The sequence below is a fragment of the Pseudorasbora parva genome, chromosome 10 (assembly GCF_024679245.1).
Source record: "Pseudorasbora parva isolate DD20220531a chromosome 10, ASM2467924v1, whole genome shotgun sequence".
Classification (NCBI taxonomy): domain Eukaryota; kingdom Metazoa; phylum Chordata; class Actinopteri; order Cypriniformes; family Gobionidae; genus Pseudorasbora; species Pseudorasbora parva.
This window is the reverse complement of record NC_090181.1, coordinates 39,450,717-39,467,571: the sequence shown is the minus strand read 5'-3', so window position 1 is coordinate 39,467,571 and position 16,855 is coordinate 39,450,717. Positions and strand designations below refer to the sequence as shown.

The 16,855-nt window shown below is 36.6% G+C and overlaps 1 protein-coding gene and 1 long non-coding RNA gene across 2 annotated transcripts; both read right to left on the bottom strand.

Moving 5' to 3' along the window:
* Positions 1-1,715: 1,715 nt before the first annotated feature.
* Positions 1,716-15,750, bottom strand: afg1la (AFG1 like ATPase a). Its single transcript, XM_067456099.1, has 13 exons — positions 15,626-15,750; positions 10,141-10,358; positions 9,965-10,016; positions 9,760-9,861; positions 9,197-9,327; positions 8,950-9,049; positions 8,060-8,118; positions 7,804-7,886; positions 4,820-4,890; positions 4,515-4,615; positions 4,292-4,432; positions 4,097-4,213; positions 1,716-2,199 (listed from the first exon to the last, which is right to left on the bottom strand). The coding sequence occupies exons 1-13, from the start codon at positions 15,732-15,734 to the stop codon at positions 2,071-2,073; spliced, it is 1,413 nt and encodes a 470-aa protein (XP_067312200.1). The 5' UTR covers positions 15,735-15,750; the 3' UTR covers positions 1,716-2,070.
* Positions 10,929-14,409, bottom strand: LOC137090760 (uncharacterized). The gene is made up of 4 exons (XR_010907966.1): positions 14,356-14,409; positions 14,112-14,151; positions 12,817-12,909; positions 10,929-11,632 (listed from the first exon to the last, which is right to left on the bottom strand). It is a non-coding gene; the product is annotated as an uncharacterized lncRNA (long non-coding RNA).
* Positions 15,751-16,855: the final 1,105 nt, after the last annotated feature.

The following is a 16,855-nucleotide window of genomic DNA, read 5'->3' as shown; positions in this document are numbered from 1 at the left end:
CCTGTCGCCGGTTTACCACTGTTCCTTCCTTGGAGCACTTTTGATAAGACACTGACCACTGCAGACCTGGAACACCTCACAAGAGCTGCAGTTAAGGAGATGCTCTCGTCTAGCCAACAAAATTTGGCCCTTGTCAAACTCGCTCAAACCCTTATGCTTTTCAATTTTTCTTTCCTACTTCTTACATATTAATTTTGACAACAAAATTTTAATTTGCTGTCAAAAGAATCCCACCCACTAACGTGCTATGATGAAGAGATAATGAGTGTTATTGGTCATAATGTTATGCCTTATACAGTGTATTTATTATATGCGTGTAATTAATATACATGTATGTGTGTGTGTGTGTGTGAGCCTGTTTATGTGGTTTATGAGGACACAAATTTGTATAACTACATGGGTATTACACTGGTATACACTATAAATGTGGTTTATGAGGACATATCAAATGTCCTCATAATTCAAATGGCCTTAAAAACATACTAAATGATGTTTTTTTGAGAAAGTAAAAATGCAGAATGTTTCCTGTGATGGGTAGGTTTAGGGGTAGGGGCCGTGTAAGGGGATAGAAAATACGGTTTGTACAGTATAAAAACCATTACGCCTATGGAGAGTCCCTGTAAACCACATAGACCAACATGTGTGTGTGTGTGTGTGTGTGTGTGTGTGTGTGTGTGCTTGTTTTTGTGACATATCAGGACAAAAATGTGTATAATAACATGTGTATGACACAGGTATTACAGAAAATGGTGACATATCAGGACATTACCCCATGTCCCCACTTTTCAAAATGCTTATAAATCACACAGGAGGAGTTTTTTTGAAAAAGTAAAAATGCAGAATGTTTCCTGTGATGGGTAGGTTTAGGGGCAGGGGCAGTGTAAGGGGATAGACAATACGGTTTGTACAGTATAAAATCCATTACGCCTATGGAATGTCCTCACAATTCGTGTGTGTGTGATTAAAATGTGAAAGTTAGATCTTAATCTCAATAATATAATTTTAAGTTAAGCAAATATGTATAAGATGCTCCATGTAAAATAAAAACTTATCAGGCTCAGACTGGAGTCTCTCTCACAGAAGTGTACATGATTTAAAAATATATTTAAATCTGTAAATCTATAAGAAGTCTTCGAATTAAAGAGAGAAATTAAAAATATATATATTAATAAGAACAATGACTTGGTACATTACAGTAATAATAAAAATGGTTTCCCAGGCATTGCTATGCAGTTGCTTTTCTAAATTATCACATTAATAATAATAATAAAAATAATGTTACATTTATATAGCACTTTTTCTGGATGCTTAAAGCACGTTACATATAGAAGATACAAAAGTTAGTGATAGCACACTTCCTTCTACTCAACAAGCCAAACAAATCTAAGGTATCATTCATGCACAATGTGTGCTAAAGACAAGATAAACACCAACATGTAATACTTATGATTATGGATTTGAACAAACCCCAAATTATAAATATGAGCTTGACTTAGCAATTACCACCAATGAATGAGAATGAATCTCTCAGGTATGTAGAGCAAAGGTCCGAGTTACCATGTCTCCTTCCTTAGACCTAAATATACATGATGACTAATGATATTCGCATATTATGGACACAAACAATAATTCATTTACCACATTACACATACCTGCAGACAGCCTAGACCTGAAACAGAAGTACTAGAGAAAGCTTCAGAACAATGAGAAAATAATACAAGTTAAAATAATTTTTAATGCATACATTAATCTTAAATAGGTTGCATATCATAAATCTGACAACTATAGGTTGTCAATAAAACATTTTACAAACCAGAAAGGCAGTCTGATTTCAAACATACATTATCTTTGGCAGATCCAAATCCAGATCCTTCCAACAAACCTGCCCATCTTTCAAGACCAAGTCCATATTTGCATGTGCGTTTATAAAGTGCAGCATTATACCATACAGTTCTGATTAAAATACAATCCTCACCAAATCAAAATGGAGTTGATCCCAAGACCTCACGAGAGGCTGAGTCTTATGATAGTTGAGATGGCTGCTGTATATGGAGTTAGTAATGATAAAAGCTACTTAGAGCTCCGCTCTCCTGCAACCCAGTACTCCTCTGTCTGCATCTCAATAAGGCGAGATACTGTCCTCTGGAAGGCGAACACCTCCTCCTCTCCCGTGAAGATCGCCAGCGAGCTCCCTGCATCCTGACACATTAAAAGAGCTAATCAAATCACTGCCGCCCGTCAATGTGAAAAGATCAACACAGCAAGGTTTCTAAAGTCTTCTATTTTTAAGACCATTCAGAGGCTCATGCAATGATATTATCACATTACCTTAACAAATCTGAACACTCAACAGTAATTCTTGTTACTCCAATGCACTTATATAAGAGTAAATTACATTCAGTAACACGATATATAGATATCTTACCATTAAAATACTGTTGTTTAGCAGTAATGAGATTCTTTAAATAACATTAATGGTGGAAAAAATGGTGGGATATATAGCATAGTAAATAGAACCGAAAATAGGCTTCATTTTATTTGAGCAAAATATAACTTATTAATATAATTAATATAATTTTATCATATTTATAGTTTGTGGGATGGATTTTGGTCAAAACATGTTTTACTGTTCTAAAGTTGTCTTTTAAATTAATTAATAAATTAATACTTTTTTCCATCGAGGATGCATGAAATTATATATATATATTATATAAAATCCTAAACCCAAACTTTGGAATGGAAGTGGAAATAAACATATAAAAGGATAGTTGTGAATGCTCCGATCCTTCAAATATTCCTATTTAATAACTGTTTAATCGACACTAATCGTCATCATCAATAAACCTGTCTCCGGCGTGATGCCTCCGATCTTTCAAATATCTAATATGAATATAATTCAATAATACGCATCTAATATGATTTCTGACCTGTAAGGTTGCCAGAATAATAATCATACACTGTTTCATAATAGGCCAGAGGAGAACTGGCACCCCAACTGAGTCTGGTTTCTCCCAAGGTTTATTTTTCTCCATCATGCCCTGATGGAGTTTTGGTTCCTTGCCACTGTCGCCTTTGGCTTGGATTGCTCAGTTTGAGACACTACATTTTAAATATCCACTAACTAAATATCTAAATATCCAAATTTAATTACTAAACTCAATTAACTATTTCAACTATATTACTGATCTGCCCACATTGACACTATGACAATTGAAAAGAGCTGATAACATCACTGTTTTCTCCAGAGCGGCTGTAAAGCTGAATCAAATTCTGTTGCATTATTTTCCTGTTTAATACTGCTTGGAAACAATCAGCATTGTAAAAAGCGCTATATAAATAAAGTTTACTTGATAGTCGGATACAATTTCAGGGGCTTCTATCACTTTCTGAGCAATGTTGCAGACAGATGTTCCTCTGGAACTTTTCCATTCAGAACGGGCAGCACATTCCTATCTGGATACTTTAGATCAGTCGTGGGCCCTGTGTCAAGAAGTTACCCCGTGTACCTTCTAGCCTAGAAATCTAGACGCACCCAAATCTAATCTGCCGCGAGTGTCGTCTAGCAACTCTCAATACATGTCTGAGCTGTAAAAACCAAACTCTGGTCGGGCCAATCACATCGTGTATAGAGTCGGTGGACGGGCTTAACAATGACGGCAGAGTTGCGTGCTTGTAAACAAAGAACCTGGCGAATGGCGGTCTTTCGAATCAGCTTTGGCCTCAACTCTGGAAGACTTGGAGTTAAGCTTTCCTCTGAGAAAAGAACGGCACTGAAATCAATCTTAAGAAGGAAAGATGTGTTTGGACTTTTGCCGACCGAATACGACGAAAGTTTAATCTATCAACTAGATCCGCTTCACATTGCTCTGGTTGGTTGAAGCGCTATCCAATTGAGAGTAGAGGGAGTTTGAAAGACAAACGTTTATCCCGCCCCTCAGACTGAGCCCTGTCAATGGTGAATTGGTGAGTTCCCAGACCCAACATCTTGATGTGGGTCTGGCTTGTCAGGCTAATCACCTTCAGATTCTAATGACAAAATCCAGCTTGCAAAAAATATTTTTTACAGATTGTAAATGGGAAATGATTTGTAAATTACCCTTGAAATGCCCAGATCATCAAATAAAACATGAGTGTCGTGAGGGTCATGATCGTCGTGATGTTCATGAACAAACAGCTCATCTAATGGAGCCTCTGCCTTCAGCACCACACGAACCTGTGGAGATATTTCACCCAACAGTCAGAGGTTCCTTTAAGACCTTGCAACAACAATCACAAGCGTTTAACGATTTACCTTGTGCTCATATAGTGTGTCAATGAGAGTTATGAAGCGTCTGGCCTGCGTCTTCTTGTTCAAATTAAGCAGAGGAATGTTTCGGATGAAAACTGTGTCAAACACAGCAGACATCTCCAGGTAGTCACTGGCTCCGATAGGCTAAGAGTAAAAACAACACAATACTCATTGATTCTAGTTGTTTTTGACTGAATGTGAGTAGGTATGAAAAACTCAAGCTTACCCGGTCACACAGCTCCTCAAAGGTGCAGTCTGCTATGGTCCCACATGCTTTGTCAAGTGTCAATATCCTGCCATGTACCTTAATAGATCTGGGTCGGGTAACTGTGATAAACAAAATCAACCTGAATGAAGTTTGCATGGCAGGTAAAAAAAAAAAATAGGGCCAGTAATTCGTAATTTATGAAATTTTGGATGCAGCTATTTTATGAAACATTTAATGTCATTAGAACACTTTTTGTTAAGAGTTTTTTTATTGATACACCATCAGCTAATAAACAATTGAGAACACATCAGCAACCAACTTACTGTCATTCTGTTTAAAGGCCATCTCATCAAAAAGTTTATCGAGTGTTGTATCAGCATCAGGTTCACTGGAACTAGATAAAAAAATATGTAATACATAATTCATCACTTTTTTTATTTACAGATACTTGGTCAAAGTGCTAACAACACTCACTGTTCAGGCAGAAGCATGTCATGTTTTGAATGTTAAATACCTTTTCCTATTCCATCTTAATATAAAGAGACAAATATAAGGAAGCAATTCAAATATAATCGAAAGTGGCCCAAGGTCTCATGTAATGTTGGAATTTTGAATTGTTTGAAGATACTTAGTTTTACTTAGAAATTACACAGCTTTAAATACTTCAGAATCAATTTAAAGATGCATGTCCGTGATTAAAGAAAGAGTCAACTTAAAGTCGTAGTTTTTGTATTTTTGGACCAAAATGTATTTTTGATGCTTCAAGAGATTCTAATGAACTAACTGATGTCACATATGGACTACTTCGATTTGGTTTTATTCCCTTTCTGGACATGGACAGTATAGTGTGCATACACTCTCTCCGACTAAATATAAAATATCTTAAACTGTGTTCTGATGATGAACGGAGGTCTTACGGGTGTGGAACAACATCAGGGTGAGTCATTAATGACATCAATTAAATTTTTGGGTGAACAAACTCTTTAAGCCAGGCTCAGACTACAGGAGTTTCAGGACGATTTTTGCCCGATTCACCCCTCCCAATGTTCTAAAAAAAACACATTTTTGAATTACTTGGCCCATCCGATCGATGGATATAACCGTGAACCATGCACAAGCACACTCGCACACATACACAGCCTTCAAATATTACGTCAAGAGAGGCTTACATTTTGGTAGCTTGTCTGGAAAATGCATAGCCCAGGACGTTGGGCTTTGAGAGCCCCGGCCCATAACATTACATGTCCAAGTCATATCCCAAATCTTAATGAACCAACAAATAAAGTATTCTCCAGCCTGTGACAGCATGCTAAGGTATGTCGTTAGACACATACACATATTTAAAACGATCTGTAACAATGCAATACAATCACATGTAAAAAAACAAAACATGTTTTACTCACATAATTGTGTTGCATTCTTGTCGGATCAAATATAGAAGGCCCAGCATTGTGTTTTAATCTCAATATGTCTGCAAATCAAGTGTCCACCTGTGTCTCTTTTACAAACAATTCCGCAGTGAAATGAAGCAAACAAGGCACAGCACAATATTTTGCTATCTTCGGCGTGTTTATTGCTCGGTAACGCGATCCGCTTAGCTCCACGAATCGGTGGGCGGGGCTACAGAAGCAGGTTTACACATTTATCTGTAGATGCGGTGTTTCCCTAGCCTGACATGGTCATACTCAATTCTAGTCAGAATATGAGTCTGAAACTGCTCCATTGGGCTGTGATTATGGGGCGTGTTTCAACCGAACCAGGAAAGTTGAACCACCTCAATTGAACCCCTTTCACACTGCACGTCGGACCCGCAATATTCCCGGAACATTGCCGGGTCGCCTTCTGTGTGAAAGCAACCACGTCCCGGCATTGATTACCGAATTCGACCCGGGTGGGGGACCTAGTAATATTGCGTTATTAGACCCGGGACGAGCGCTGTGTGAACAAAAGCCGAAACTAATGCCGCAACGTGTACGTAGTTATCGTGCGACTCCTAGAGCTTGTTTTTTCAATAATACAACCCTGCAGTGCCAGAAGAGCTAGTCGGTGTTTTAAACGCAGAGAGTGTTCGTATACAAAAGAAACAAAAATTAAACAAGCAGAAATGTGCGCAAACTGGACACAAGTCGCGACTACAGAGCTCCTTACTATCCGCGCTGAAGCTGAGATCGTTCGCCATTATACGTCACATCAGGATGTCACGTGTCAACTCGACCCGGGACCGTTAAGCGTTGTGTGAAAGCGCACATATTATGGTATTTCGCTGGCTGTGTGAATGGACCAAATCTAGCAGCCCGGGAACAAATGCCGGGTCGCATTATCCGTGTATTTGCCGGAATCGCAGTGTGAAAGGGGCTTTGGAGAGACCTACAACCAATCAGAGCAACGAAGCGACGCATTGTCAAATGTCAACAGAGTTCAACTGCACTGTAGCCAAGTCCTCGTTTTTTCCACGGGTTGTTTTCTATGGCCGCGGTTTGAAGCGACTATTATGTGATATATAGACCCATGAGTGCGAATTTTAGCAGGCAATCTTGCCAGAATAACACACATTTTACCCCCCAAACACCATTTTTTCCCCGGAGAATCCCCCGAGAAGCTATTTTTTAGGGCTAGTAGTTGGCGGGTTTTGTTGTAAAAACTTGGCAACCCTGTCACGCGCGCTGAAATCAGGCTGGAATACACAATCTTTGCCGGTGTTAAAAAATTAAAGAATGTAATGATACACAGAGTACTTACCCAACGTGATCATCATTTCTGAGAGAAATTGTGAAGGTGAATGCATATACAAACAAGTTCTCCGTTTAGGATTCAAACAAATATAATCCAAGCCCCTTTGATGACGTGATGATTACGTTACTGTTGATCATCTGTCCGTCATAGTCTAAAGCCTGCCCTGATGATTTCATTGGTCCGAAAAGTTTCTGTTTGGGGATAATTACTCCTCTATGGAGCAAGGCCAGACCGAACTGCCCGACCTAAAAAATTGTGGGCGGGGCTAGGTTCGGCTGGCATCCCGGCTAGTGTTTCCCCATTATATTACGTGATTGATCAATATATATTTGAGAGCTCTCGTTTTCTGGGCCTGGTGTCAATATATGCTTTTCTTTGATTAACAAGGAAGTTTTCAGCTCAGAAACTTACATTTTATATATCAAAGGCTCAAGGGAAAGTTGATTTCTCAATTCATCACCCCTTTAAGATTTAAAAACTCCTGTAGTCCGAGTCTGGCTTTATTGAAATGATTGAGAGCATCTAAATTAATGTAGTAACATCTGATTTTGTACAACACAATGAATTTACTCACAGGAAGAAGAGTTTTCCGGCTCCAGGACGATTTCTTCTCCGATAATCTATTCCAGAATCCAGACGTAGTGTTTGGCAATACTCCTGTTTAAAAGACATTTGATAACATGCAGTAGTTCCAAAAGAAAATAACAAAATAAAAAATTGGATCTTATTACCAAATGTTCAACAAGGGCATTAAGTTCAGCAAATAATGAACACTGTGCTAAGTGTATTGAACAATGAACAATGATAATGAACAATGCTGAAGTGCTTACCTTTAGCACAGCTATGAATGGGACAAAGTTCACCCTCTGCAACCCATTTTTGTACAGATCTGTAAAACAATATATTGTTCTTAGAGCAAACAGGAATTTGGGAACTTTTGTTGCACATTGAGGGATTTATTTGGTAAATGTGTTTGTTTTTTATTGTAGTTTATGCACATTTATTTTCATTGAATAAAAATAAAAAAAAAGCTGCCTCAATTGAGTGCACAAGTTTTTATGCACATTTTTCGAATTTATGTGCATCTTGGCATTTCCATCCTCCAGTATTTTTACAATACAATTTCCCAAAACTGCGAAAAACTTTCTCCTGTTGTCTAAGCAGCGCTTCACACTCAAAGCCCCCACAGAACAGAGGGGCGGGGTGAGCAAAGCTCATTAGCATAAAAGGCACATGCACAGAAACGGCTTGCTGAAAACAGAGCTGTTTTTCACCAGGTTAAATGAGTAATTTCTTAGAATACCAAATTGAATTTTTAATTAAAGTATATTACAAAGTTTTAATTTAGACACTAAATAATCATATTAACTTGGCAAAAATGGCATTATATGACCCCTTTAAGGGTAAGACAAAAACACGATTTGGAAAATGGATTCATGTTACAATATAATTTTTGTAAATCTTGAACACAAAAAGACGTTTTGGACAGCAGCTTTAAGTAAAAATCTGTTTACAACTTTCACTTGTAAAGGAGTAATATTTGACCAGTAGTACTTTTACTTTCACTCAAGTAATCAAGTTGTGTACTTTGTCCCCCTCTGCTTTTAAGTACAAGCAACTATGTCACCCACATACCCAGGTGAACACATATAACACCTACATACACTCCAGTGACAACATATCAATATTTTGACACTTTTCTGGATTATTTGCTTCATACCATCAGGTGGCCGGTTGGACGTGGCAACAACTACAACCCCATTCAGGAAGAGGTTCTCAAAGAGCTGCTTAAGGATCATGGCATCTGCAATGTCAGTGACCTAATGAACAGAGAAAGCAAAAGAAACCTTAAAAATTCAATACTGATTACTCTCTGTACCGGCTTGATTGTCACTGCAGCTTAGCTTGATAAATGGACAAAGCTTGATACGATTGCACAGATACAATTAGTAAAGTAAAACATTCACCTGAAACTCGTCAAAACACAGAAGGCAGGCCTCCTCACTGATTTCTTCAGCAACCGGAGCAATGGGGTCGTAAGCCTTTGCCATTTTGCCCACTTTCCTTTTGGGTAAACTTTGCTTGAGCCGATGGATTCCTACATAAACATGACTGTATCTGAGTGAGAGCAAATAATGGGAACTTTACTCTTTTGGCATCAGTTTAATCATAAACTGGGCTCCATAATTTTGGGCTCCAGGAATATTTCAGTCCTTCAAACTTTTTAAATATGTATTAAATGATGGACCTTGAGTCAAGCTTGTGTGGCTTCACCTTAAAAAAGGCATTGAAAATAAACCACATAAAAAAATATGTCCATATCAGACAATAATAGAAAACAGCTTGAGGCTTGTGCTGGCAGTTTAATAAATGCCAAATGTTAATTGGTAGTAATAAAATGTATTAAACAAATAGTTATAGTAAAAACAATAAATAAATAAATATAAAATGACTAGAATTATCAGTGCAAAAACATTGAGAGAGTACATTTTAACAGGAGTACATAATCATATAGTCATAACAAACTTACGTTTATGTACATCCAACATGAATCCATGAAAATGGACCCTTTTTTTCTTCTCTGTCTCTACATGGTTATAAAACATGTCCATAACCATAGTTTTTCCTGTGCCTGTAAATTATGAAATTCACATTGAACTGAGCAATTTATTTCCAGCACAAGAAAGTTTACCTGACACTATGTGACAGCCACAAGATAACGTTGCGAAACTTACCAACATCTCCAAATATGTAATAACCTTTTGGTGGCTTTTTCTGGGAGAAGATCTGTTGCAGATGTAAAAGAATCAAAAACATATACAGTACAAGTTATAATTGGATGAAAACACTTTCAAAGTATCTGCAGGGTATATTTTGGCGGATACAGGCCACACAACTTTGTGTCGTTTACCTTTGAAAAAAAAGATAAGCGGTCATTGCTGTACCCTCGAAGATTCTTTTGCATCTGATCCAGTTTTTCCATGACAGCCTTTTGCTGCAAATCTTCTCGTAACTGTCCATCTCGAATAAGACTGTTGTAATGCTCCAAGGGTCCACCAAAACTGCTGCTTGGAGAGGTCGTGGCACTGGGCTCTTCAACTGTCTGAGACAGCACACTTGTGGCAAGCCCTTCAACACAGAAAAGTGTATCATGAGATTGAGTTAAACAAGAGAGCATGGGTCACACTTTATTTTACAGTGTGTGCACTTACAGCACTCTTATCTAAGAAAGTGTATAAAAGGCAACTACATGGCTTAAGGTTAGGTTTAGGGGTAGGACCAGTATTAGTACATACACTGTAAAAAATTTCCTGTAGAAATTACAGTAACTTACTGGCAGCTGGTTGCCAGTAACTTACTGTAAACTAACTTACAGTAAAAATACTGTATTACTATTTACAGTACAGTTTATCTTACTGTAATTTGTTTTACAGTACCATATATTTTTACTGTGAAATTTTATTAATTTACTGTAAATCATTTCCCAATTTTCCTTTACTGTAAAACTGTACAAATTGCCAATTACTATATTTCAACAGGTCCTCATAAATAACAATAAAAAGAAGCAATGACAACTGCTTAATTATTATTATTTATTTTTTTAATCATTCAGTTGTAAAACTTTGTTTTCTGAAAGCCTGCAGCAACTTTTAAACATAACATTAAGACTATTCATGAACAGAGTCAGTCATAAAAACTTACAAATTCAAAAGAAGGGCTGTACAGTAAAAAAAAGAAAGTAAAAAAAGTCTACAAATAATAATAAACCAGAACAAGAAGACAAAGATTAATAATAACAGAAGAAGAAAAAAACAGGAAACAACATTTAAGAAAAAAGTTTTTGCTTAGTTATGGAAGCTTTTTTCCGCCATAGAGTGAAAAATAAAAAAGGTAATTGCAAAAAATACAAAAGATACCAATCACATCGTGTATAGAGTCGGTGGGCGGGGCTTAACATAATGACGGCAGAGTTGCGCTTGCGTGCTACTAGTAAACACAGAAACTGGTGAACGGCGGTCTGTCGAATCAGCTTTGACCGCGACTCTGGAAGACTTGGAGTTAAGCTTTTCTCTGAGAAAAGAACAAAGAGCGGCACTGAAGTCATTCTTAAGAAGGGAAGATGTGTTCGGAGTTTAGCCGTCCGGATACGGCGAATGTTTAATATATCAACTAGCTCCACTTCACGTTGCTCTGGTTGGTGTAGCGCTATCCTATCGCGTGCACAGAGAGTTTGAAAGACAACCGTTTATCCCGCCCCTCGGATTGAGCCGTCAATGGAGAGTTTCCAGACCAAACATCTTGATGTGGGTCAGGCTTGTCAGGCTACTATCTTTCCACTTCTGTTGCTGACCTGGAACTTTGAGGAGCACTTGCTGTGGTCAGGGTTAATCCTCACAGTGGACCTTTACATAAAAGAAAGAATTTGTAAGATCATTTGATGTGTAAAAACATTTTAAACATTGGTGTCATTTACTCACACTTATGTTGTTTCAAACCCATTAGACTGGTTCATTTTCAGAATAAAAATAAATTAATCTCTCTCTCTCTTTATTTTTGTCTATCCAGTCAACCAAAGTTTTTTAGCATCAAGTGCATAAAGACAATGTTAAAGTAATCCATATGATTTGAATCCATATGCACTTTTTGAAACGGGATATTTTGGTTAAGTGGACATTCAGTGGATGGACAAAAATTATGAGATTAAAAACATCTTAATTTGTTAAAGTTTGGAACAACATGAGGGTGAGTTAATAACAGAAGTTTCATTTTTGGATGAACTATTCATTTAACTCTATTAAAATAAGAAACACAGACTGAAACACTGAGATTGCAGAATACGTTATGGATGCGTTCATGGATTGAAGGTGAATGTTTGTTTTAGTTTTTGAGTTTCTACATTGCATTGATTCACATTCATATACCATGAGTCTTCGGCACAAACGTGATTCATTCACGTAGTGAGTGTAACCGGTCTTTAGAGCTCCTTGATAACTATTCAAACAGCTTATAACAGCACAAAAGAAGCCTTAACCTTATTAAAGATGTAAAAGTTTGTTCATATACATTTTATAAAATCAAAAATGAATGCAATTACTACTGTTGTCAAAAGTACCAACTGAGGTACCAAGTCGGTACTGAAATTAAAAAAAATTGATAATATTTGCATTTCTGAACGGATTCTTAAACACCTCTGATTCACCATAGTGTTCACATGCTCGTAGTATATCTGTGATTGGAGTGAATGCTAGTAGTAACATTTTTTTAATTTCAATACCAACTTGATTTTGTAGTTGGTACTTTTGACAACACTAGTAAGTACACAAATCTACAAAATGCATAACATTGTTCTACTGGTTTTTGAATATTCTATACATCATAGATATTGTGACTTTAAAAGGGATAGCCAACCCAAATATGAAAGTTTTCATCACTTCAAAATATTATATGTAAACATCTTCAAAATATCTTCTTTTGTGTTTCACTGAAGTAGTAAGTGATGACAGAACTTTCCTTTTCATTTGGATTGCATTTGGTTGGACTATCCCTTTGATGTTTAATATTATAGCATACTGCAAGATGTACTTACCTCTGAAAACTCCAAAGTATTGGTTGCTTCCACTTGGTACTCGATGTTTCAATTGCCAGCATCAATGCATTTTTCTGTGTAGAACTGAATCCCCTAAAATAATAATAATAAATTGATAAATGTAGTGTTTAACTTCTGAAAAACATTTCACATTTTATTTTGGTGTCAGTGACAGTATGTAGATGGAGCTTTTGTTATTAGTTTAAAAGGATAGTTTACCCAAAACTGACAATCATGATTTACTTAGGCCTACCTTTGTTATTCAAAAATGATTATCATCATTTAGTTACCCTGGTTATTCAAAACTTATTAAAGGAGATGTTAAGCAGAATATTAAACATGGATGAATAATGAACATGCTACAAATAAAGCAACATGTTTGCTTTTAAAAAACTATCCTAGAACTACATGATTCTGGATAAATTGACAATCAACTTTTTTTGTTACAAATAGAGTTCACATTTCTCCCATGGTTATGCAATTATAACAATTATAAACAACAATTATAAATAATATGAAATTTACTAGAGGTGCTGACAAAATATATTATTGCTGCTATCCATTTAAATGTTTAATTAATTTTAATTATTATTAATAGTTAATACATACATCAGTATATTAATCTCTTTTAATGAAAATGATAAATTATAACTACTATAAATACTTTTTAGAGCCAGAAATCTGACATTGACATTAATTTATATATATATATATATATATATAGAGAGAGAGAGAGAGAGAGAGAGAGAGAGAGAGAGAGAGAGAGAGAGAGAGAGAGAGAGCATCTCGAATGTACAATCTTAGATATGAAGAAACGAGGGGGGAAAAAAGATCAGATACGAAAAGCTCTGGCTTCGTGTGGACAAAGACTGGCCCATTTGGTCGACACTGTACAGTGGACAACCTTCAACGCTGAATCTAGAAATCAGATCGTGCTGTTCCGATCTGTTCGTTATGTGCGCCGCGGCCTTTCTGTGTTTGCGGTACATGTGTGACTGAAGTGCGGAGAGGCTTTGGCACGTGCACGGGGATTCAGGAACGAACTCCACACGCAAACCTGAAGTTCTCCATGTTTTTGTGCCCTTTGGCATAATTAATAAAGGCAAATAAGACGCCACAGTGCTTGCATACGAACATTGCGTGTTTTATTCTAACAATAAATGCATGCTGAACATTTATATGGGGTACGTAATAGGTTATCGGCAGACGATTGTGTAACTTTTAGCGGGGGTAAATGACTGATTTTAAACTAACGTTAAACCCACAAAAGCTCGTTTTTTCACGTGAACACTCACCTGCTCATAACGTGGTCGTCAAACCTAAGACAGAGACCAGCTTATGTCCATATTTTGATGGTGAAACGTCCATAAAAAGGAAATAAAAAAAAGAAATATTAATATTTGGAATGAGTGGCGCCACAAATCTCTCTGAGCTCTCACAGTCTCTCCACACAGTAACGTTATGTATGTGAGGTGGCGTTGTTTAATTAAACTACAAATATAAAATATACAAAGAATAAGTAAGAATATTTGCACAAACCTTTGCAGCTGACATGTTCTTGCATCTGTTCCTGTCTTCTTTTTTCTTCCTTCTCCAAGCAGAAATAAAAGCCTTTCTGTGATTGGTCAGGTTTCACGCTCATTTTTCTCTCGCCAAACAAGCCGTTCTGTGATTGGTCAGGTTTCGCGCTCATTTTTTTATACTGTATTTTGATTTACAGTAAATTAAAAATACTGTATTTTAGTGGTGCCAGTGGGAAATTTCCCACAATGCAACTTTAAAATACAGTAACATACTGTATAACTGTCTTACAGTAAAATACAGTTCATTTTACAGTTAATTACTGTGAAATTTACAGAAATTGCTAACAGTGTAGTTATACCCCAGTTATTGTATAATAACTGTATAATTATATAATTATTGTATAATTATACACGTGGTGTCAACCAATTATAGTGTTGTTTACCTATTAATAGATCATTAAATAAATAAAATTAATTATATTATAGGGAGGGCCGAGCCAACTCACGCACGCACGCTCTCTCTCTCTCTCTCTCTCTCTCTCTCTCTCTCTCTCTCTCTCTCTCTCTCTCATAAAAATATGGTCAGCATTGTGTGTTCATGCTAGCTACATAACATAACTAGTGAGATAGTTCATGCTGGTTATAACATGACAATAAGAAACAGAGGGACTAGTTTAAACCTTTCAGTTTTTCTTTTCTTTAATATGGGTTCTATTATGTTGTTTAGATTCAGATTGTATTTGTTTTGAATTTTGTTTCTATACATTAAAAAGTTGTAATCCAAATGCAAATGTTTAATAGTATTCTTTTTTCATATAAATCAATGCATTTTTAAATAAATTGTGAGATATTTTGAGTATGATTTCATTTAATAATTTAATTAGAATTGTTTTCACACCTATCATAGTCAAAGTCATAGTTAAAACATTTGTTTTAGAGCCATGAGCCAAAAGAGCCGGCTCGGGCTCACGAAAAAGAGCCGGAATGCCCATCACTAAGTTACATGAATATATGCCGGTATGCGTACACAGAAGAGTGACAAGACAGACAAGAGTGAATTTCAACTAACGTTACATACAGCTCAAGAAGACTATGTCCTCAAGACAAGAGTATTATAAAATGTCTAGTTGGAGAGTATTATAAAAATATATTTCTCTTTGACTCTTCTCTCGTACTGTTACAAGACTGGGTGTTCCTGTCTTGTCAGGTTGTCAGTGTCAAAAGCCAACATAATGACATTTATCATAGAAATATTACTGTCATTCAGTTGTCGTGAAAACCCTTACCTCTTCTAATACAGCTGATAATATCAGGCAAAGTTGACTTTGACAGAAGCTTGTTTTTCATACAGAACTGATGTCCAAGAGCCACCAAGGACGCTTTACCGGCTGCCATGATGATTCAAACTGCGGAAGCTTTATTGAAACTGCGCTCTGAACAGTGGAAACGGGCGTGGCTTCGTGTAAGGGGCCGTACGGCTCATGAATAATTAATTATTTACAGTGAATCTTCGCTCCACCCTCAAACAACGCCAAAATGACATAATTTATATTCATAAACTGAGACCTTTTTCTGTCAATCTACACGTGCGTTCAAATGCAGAAGGAACCGGAAAAAACTGAAAGAGAATGATAATTTTTTACATTTTGTTACACAACACACAAAATGTGTTTTGTTCACTCACATCCCCTTAATTTTCCCGATACATTTTTTGACAGTATTCACTGAAGAAAAAAAGTGAAAAAACATAATTAGGCTACTCCCTAAAGAATACTGCGTTTTTAATAAAAACAATTAAACATATTTTCAAAACCCACAAATAGCAAATGGCCTAACACATTTCTTAAAGGCAAAGTTCACTCAAAAATGAAATTTCTGTCATCATTTACTCTCCCTCCCTCATGTTGTTTCAAACCTGTATGAGTTTCTTTCTTCTGCTGAACGCAAAGGAAGATATTTGCAAGAATGTTTGTGTCCAAGCATATTTTGGCCCCCATTGACTACCATAGTATTTCCCCCCCTGGTAATCGCTACGTTATGGGGACAAAATGTCCTCACAAAGATGGCAATATCCGAAATCGTTGTCCTTGTGGGAACATTTTTTGGTCCCCATAAGGAAAACATCTTATAAATCACACAGAAGGAGTTTTTTTGAGAAAGTAAAAATGCAGAATGTTTCCTGTGATGGGTAGGTTTAGGGGCAGGGGCAGTGTAGGGGGATAGAAAATACAGTTTGTACAGTATAAAATCCATTACGCCTATGGAAGGGCCCCATAAAACATGTAAACACTACATAATAATAATAATAATAATAGATTTTATTTATAATGCACTTTTCATTCCGAAGAATCTCAAAGTGCAACAAAGGGGGGGGGGGGGATAACAACAAAAAATGAATAACAAGTAAAAATATAGAATACTACAAACAATCAACCAACACAGAAAACAGAACAGAAAACAGAGCTGATGGTGAACAGAAACAGAGCTGATGGTGAACAGAAACAGAGCTGATGGTG

What these genes read in the sequence shown, in the direction of transcription:
- afg1la (XM_067456099.1), bottom strand. Translation starts at nt 15,734, where the DNA reads ATGGCAGCCGGTAAAGCGTCCTTGGTGGCTCTTGGACATCAGTTCTGT. An exon ending in TATCAGCTGTATTAGAAGAG is followed by an intron (nt 10,359 to 15,625) that starts GTAAGGGTTTTC and finishes TCTGTGTTGAAG; the next exon opens with GGCTTGCCACAAGTGTGCTG. An exon ending in GCTTATCTTTTTTTTCAAAG is followed by an intron (nt 10,017 to 10,140) that starts GTAAACGACACA and finishes CATCTGCAACAG; the next exon opens with ATCTTCTCCCAGAAAAAGCC.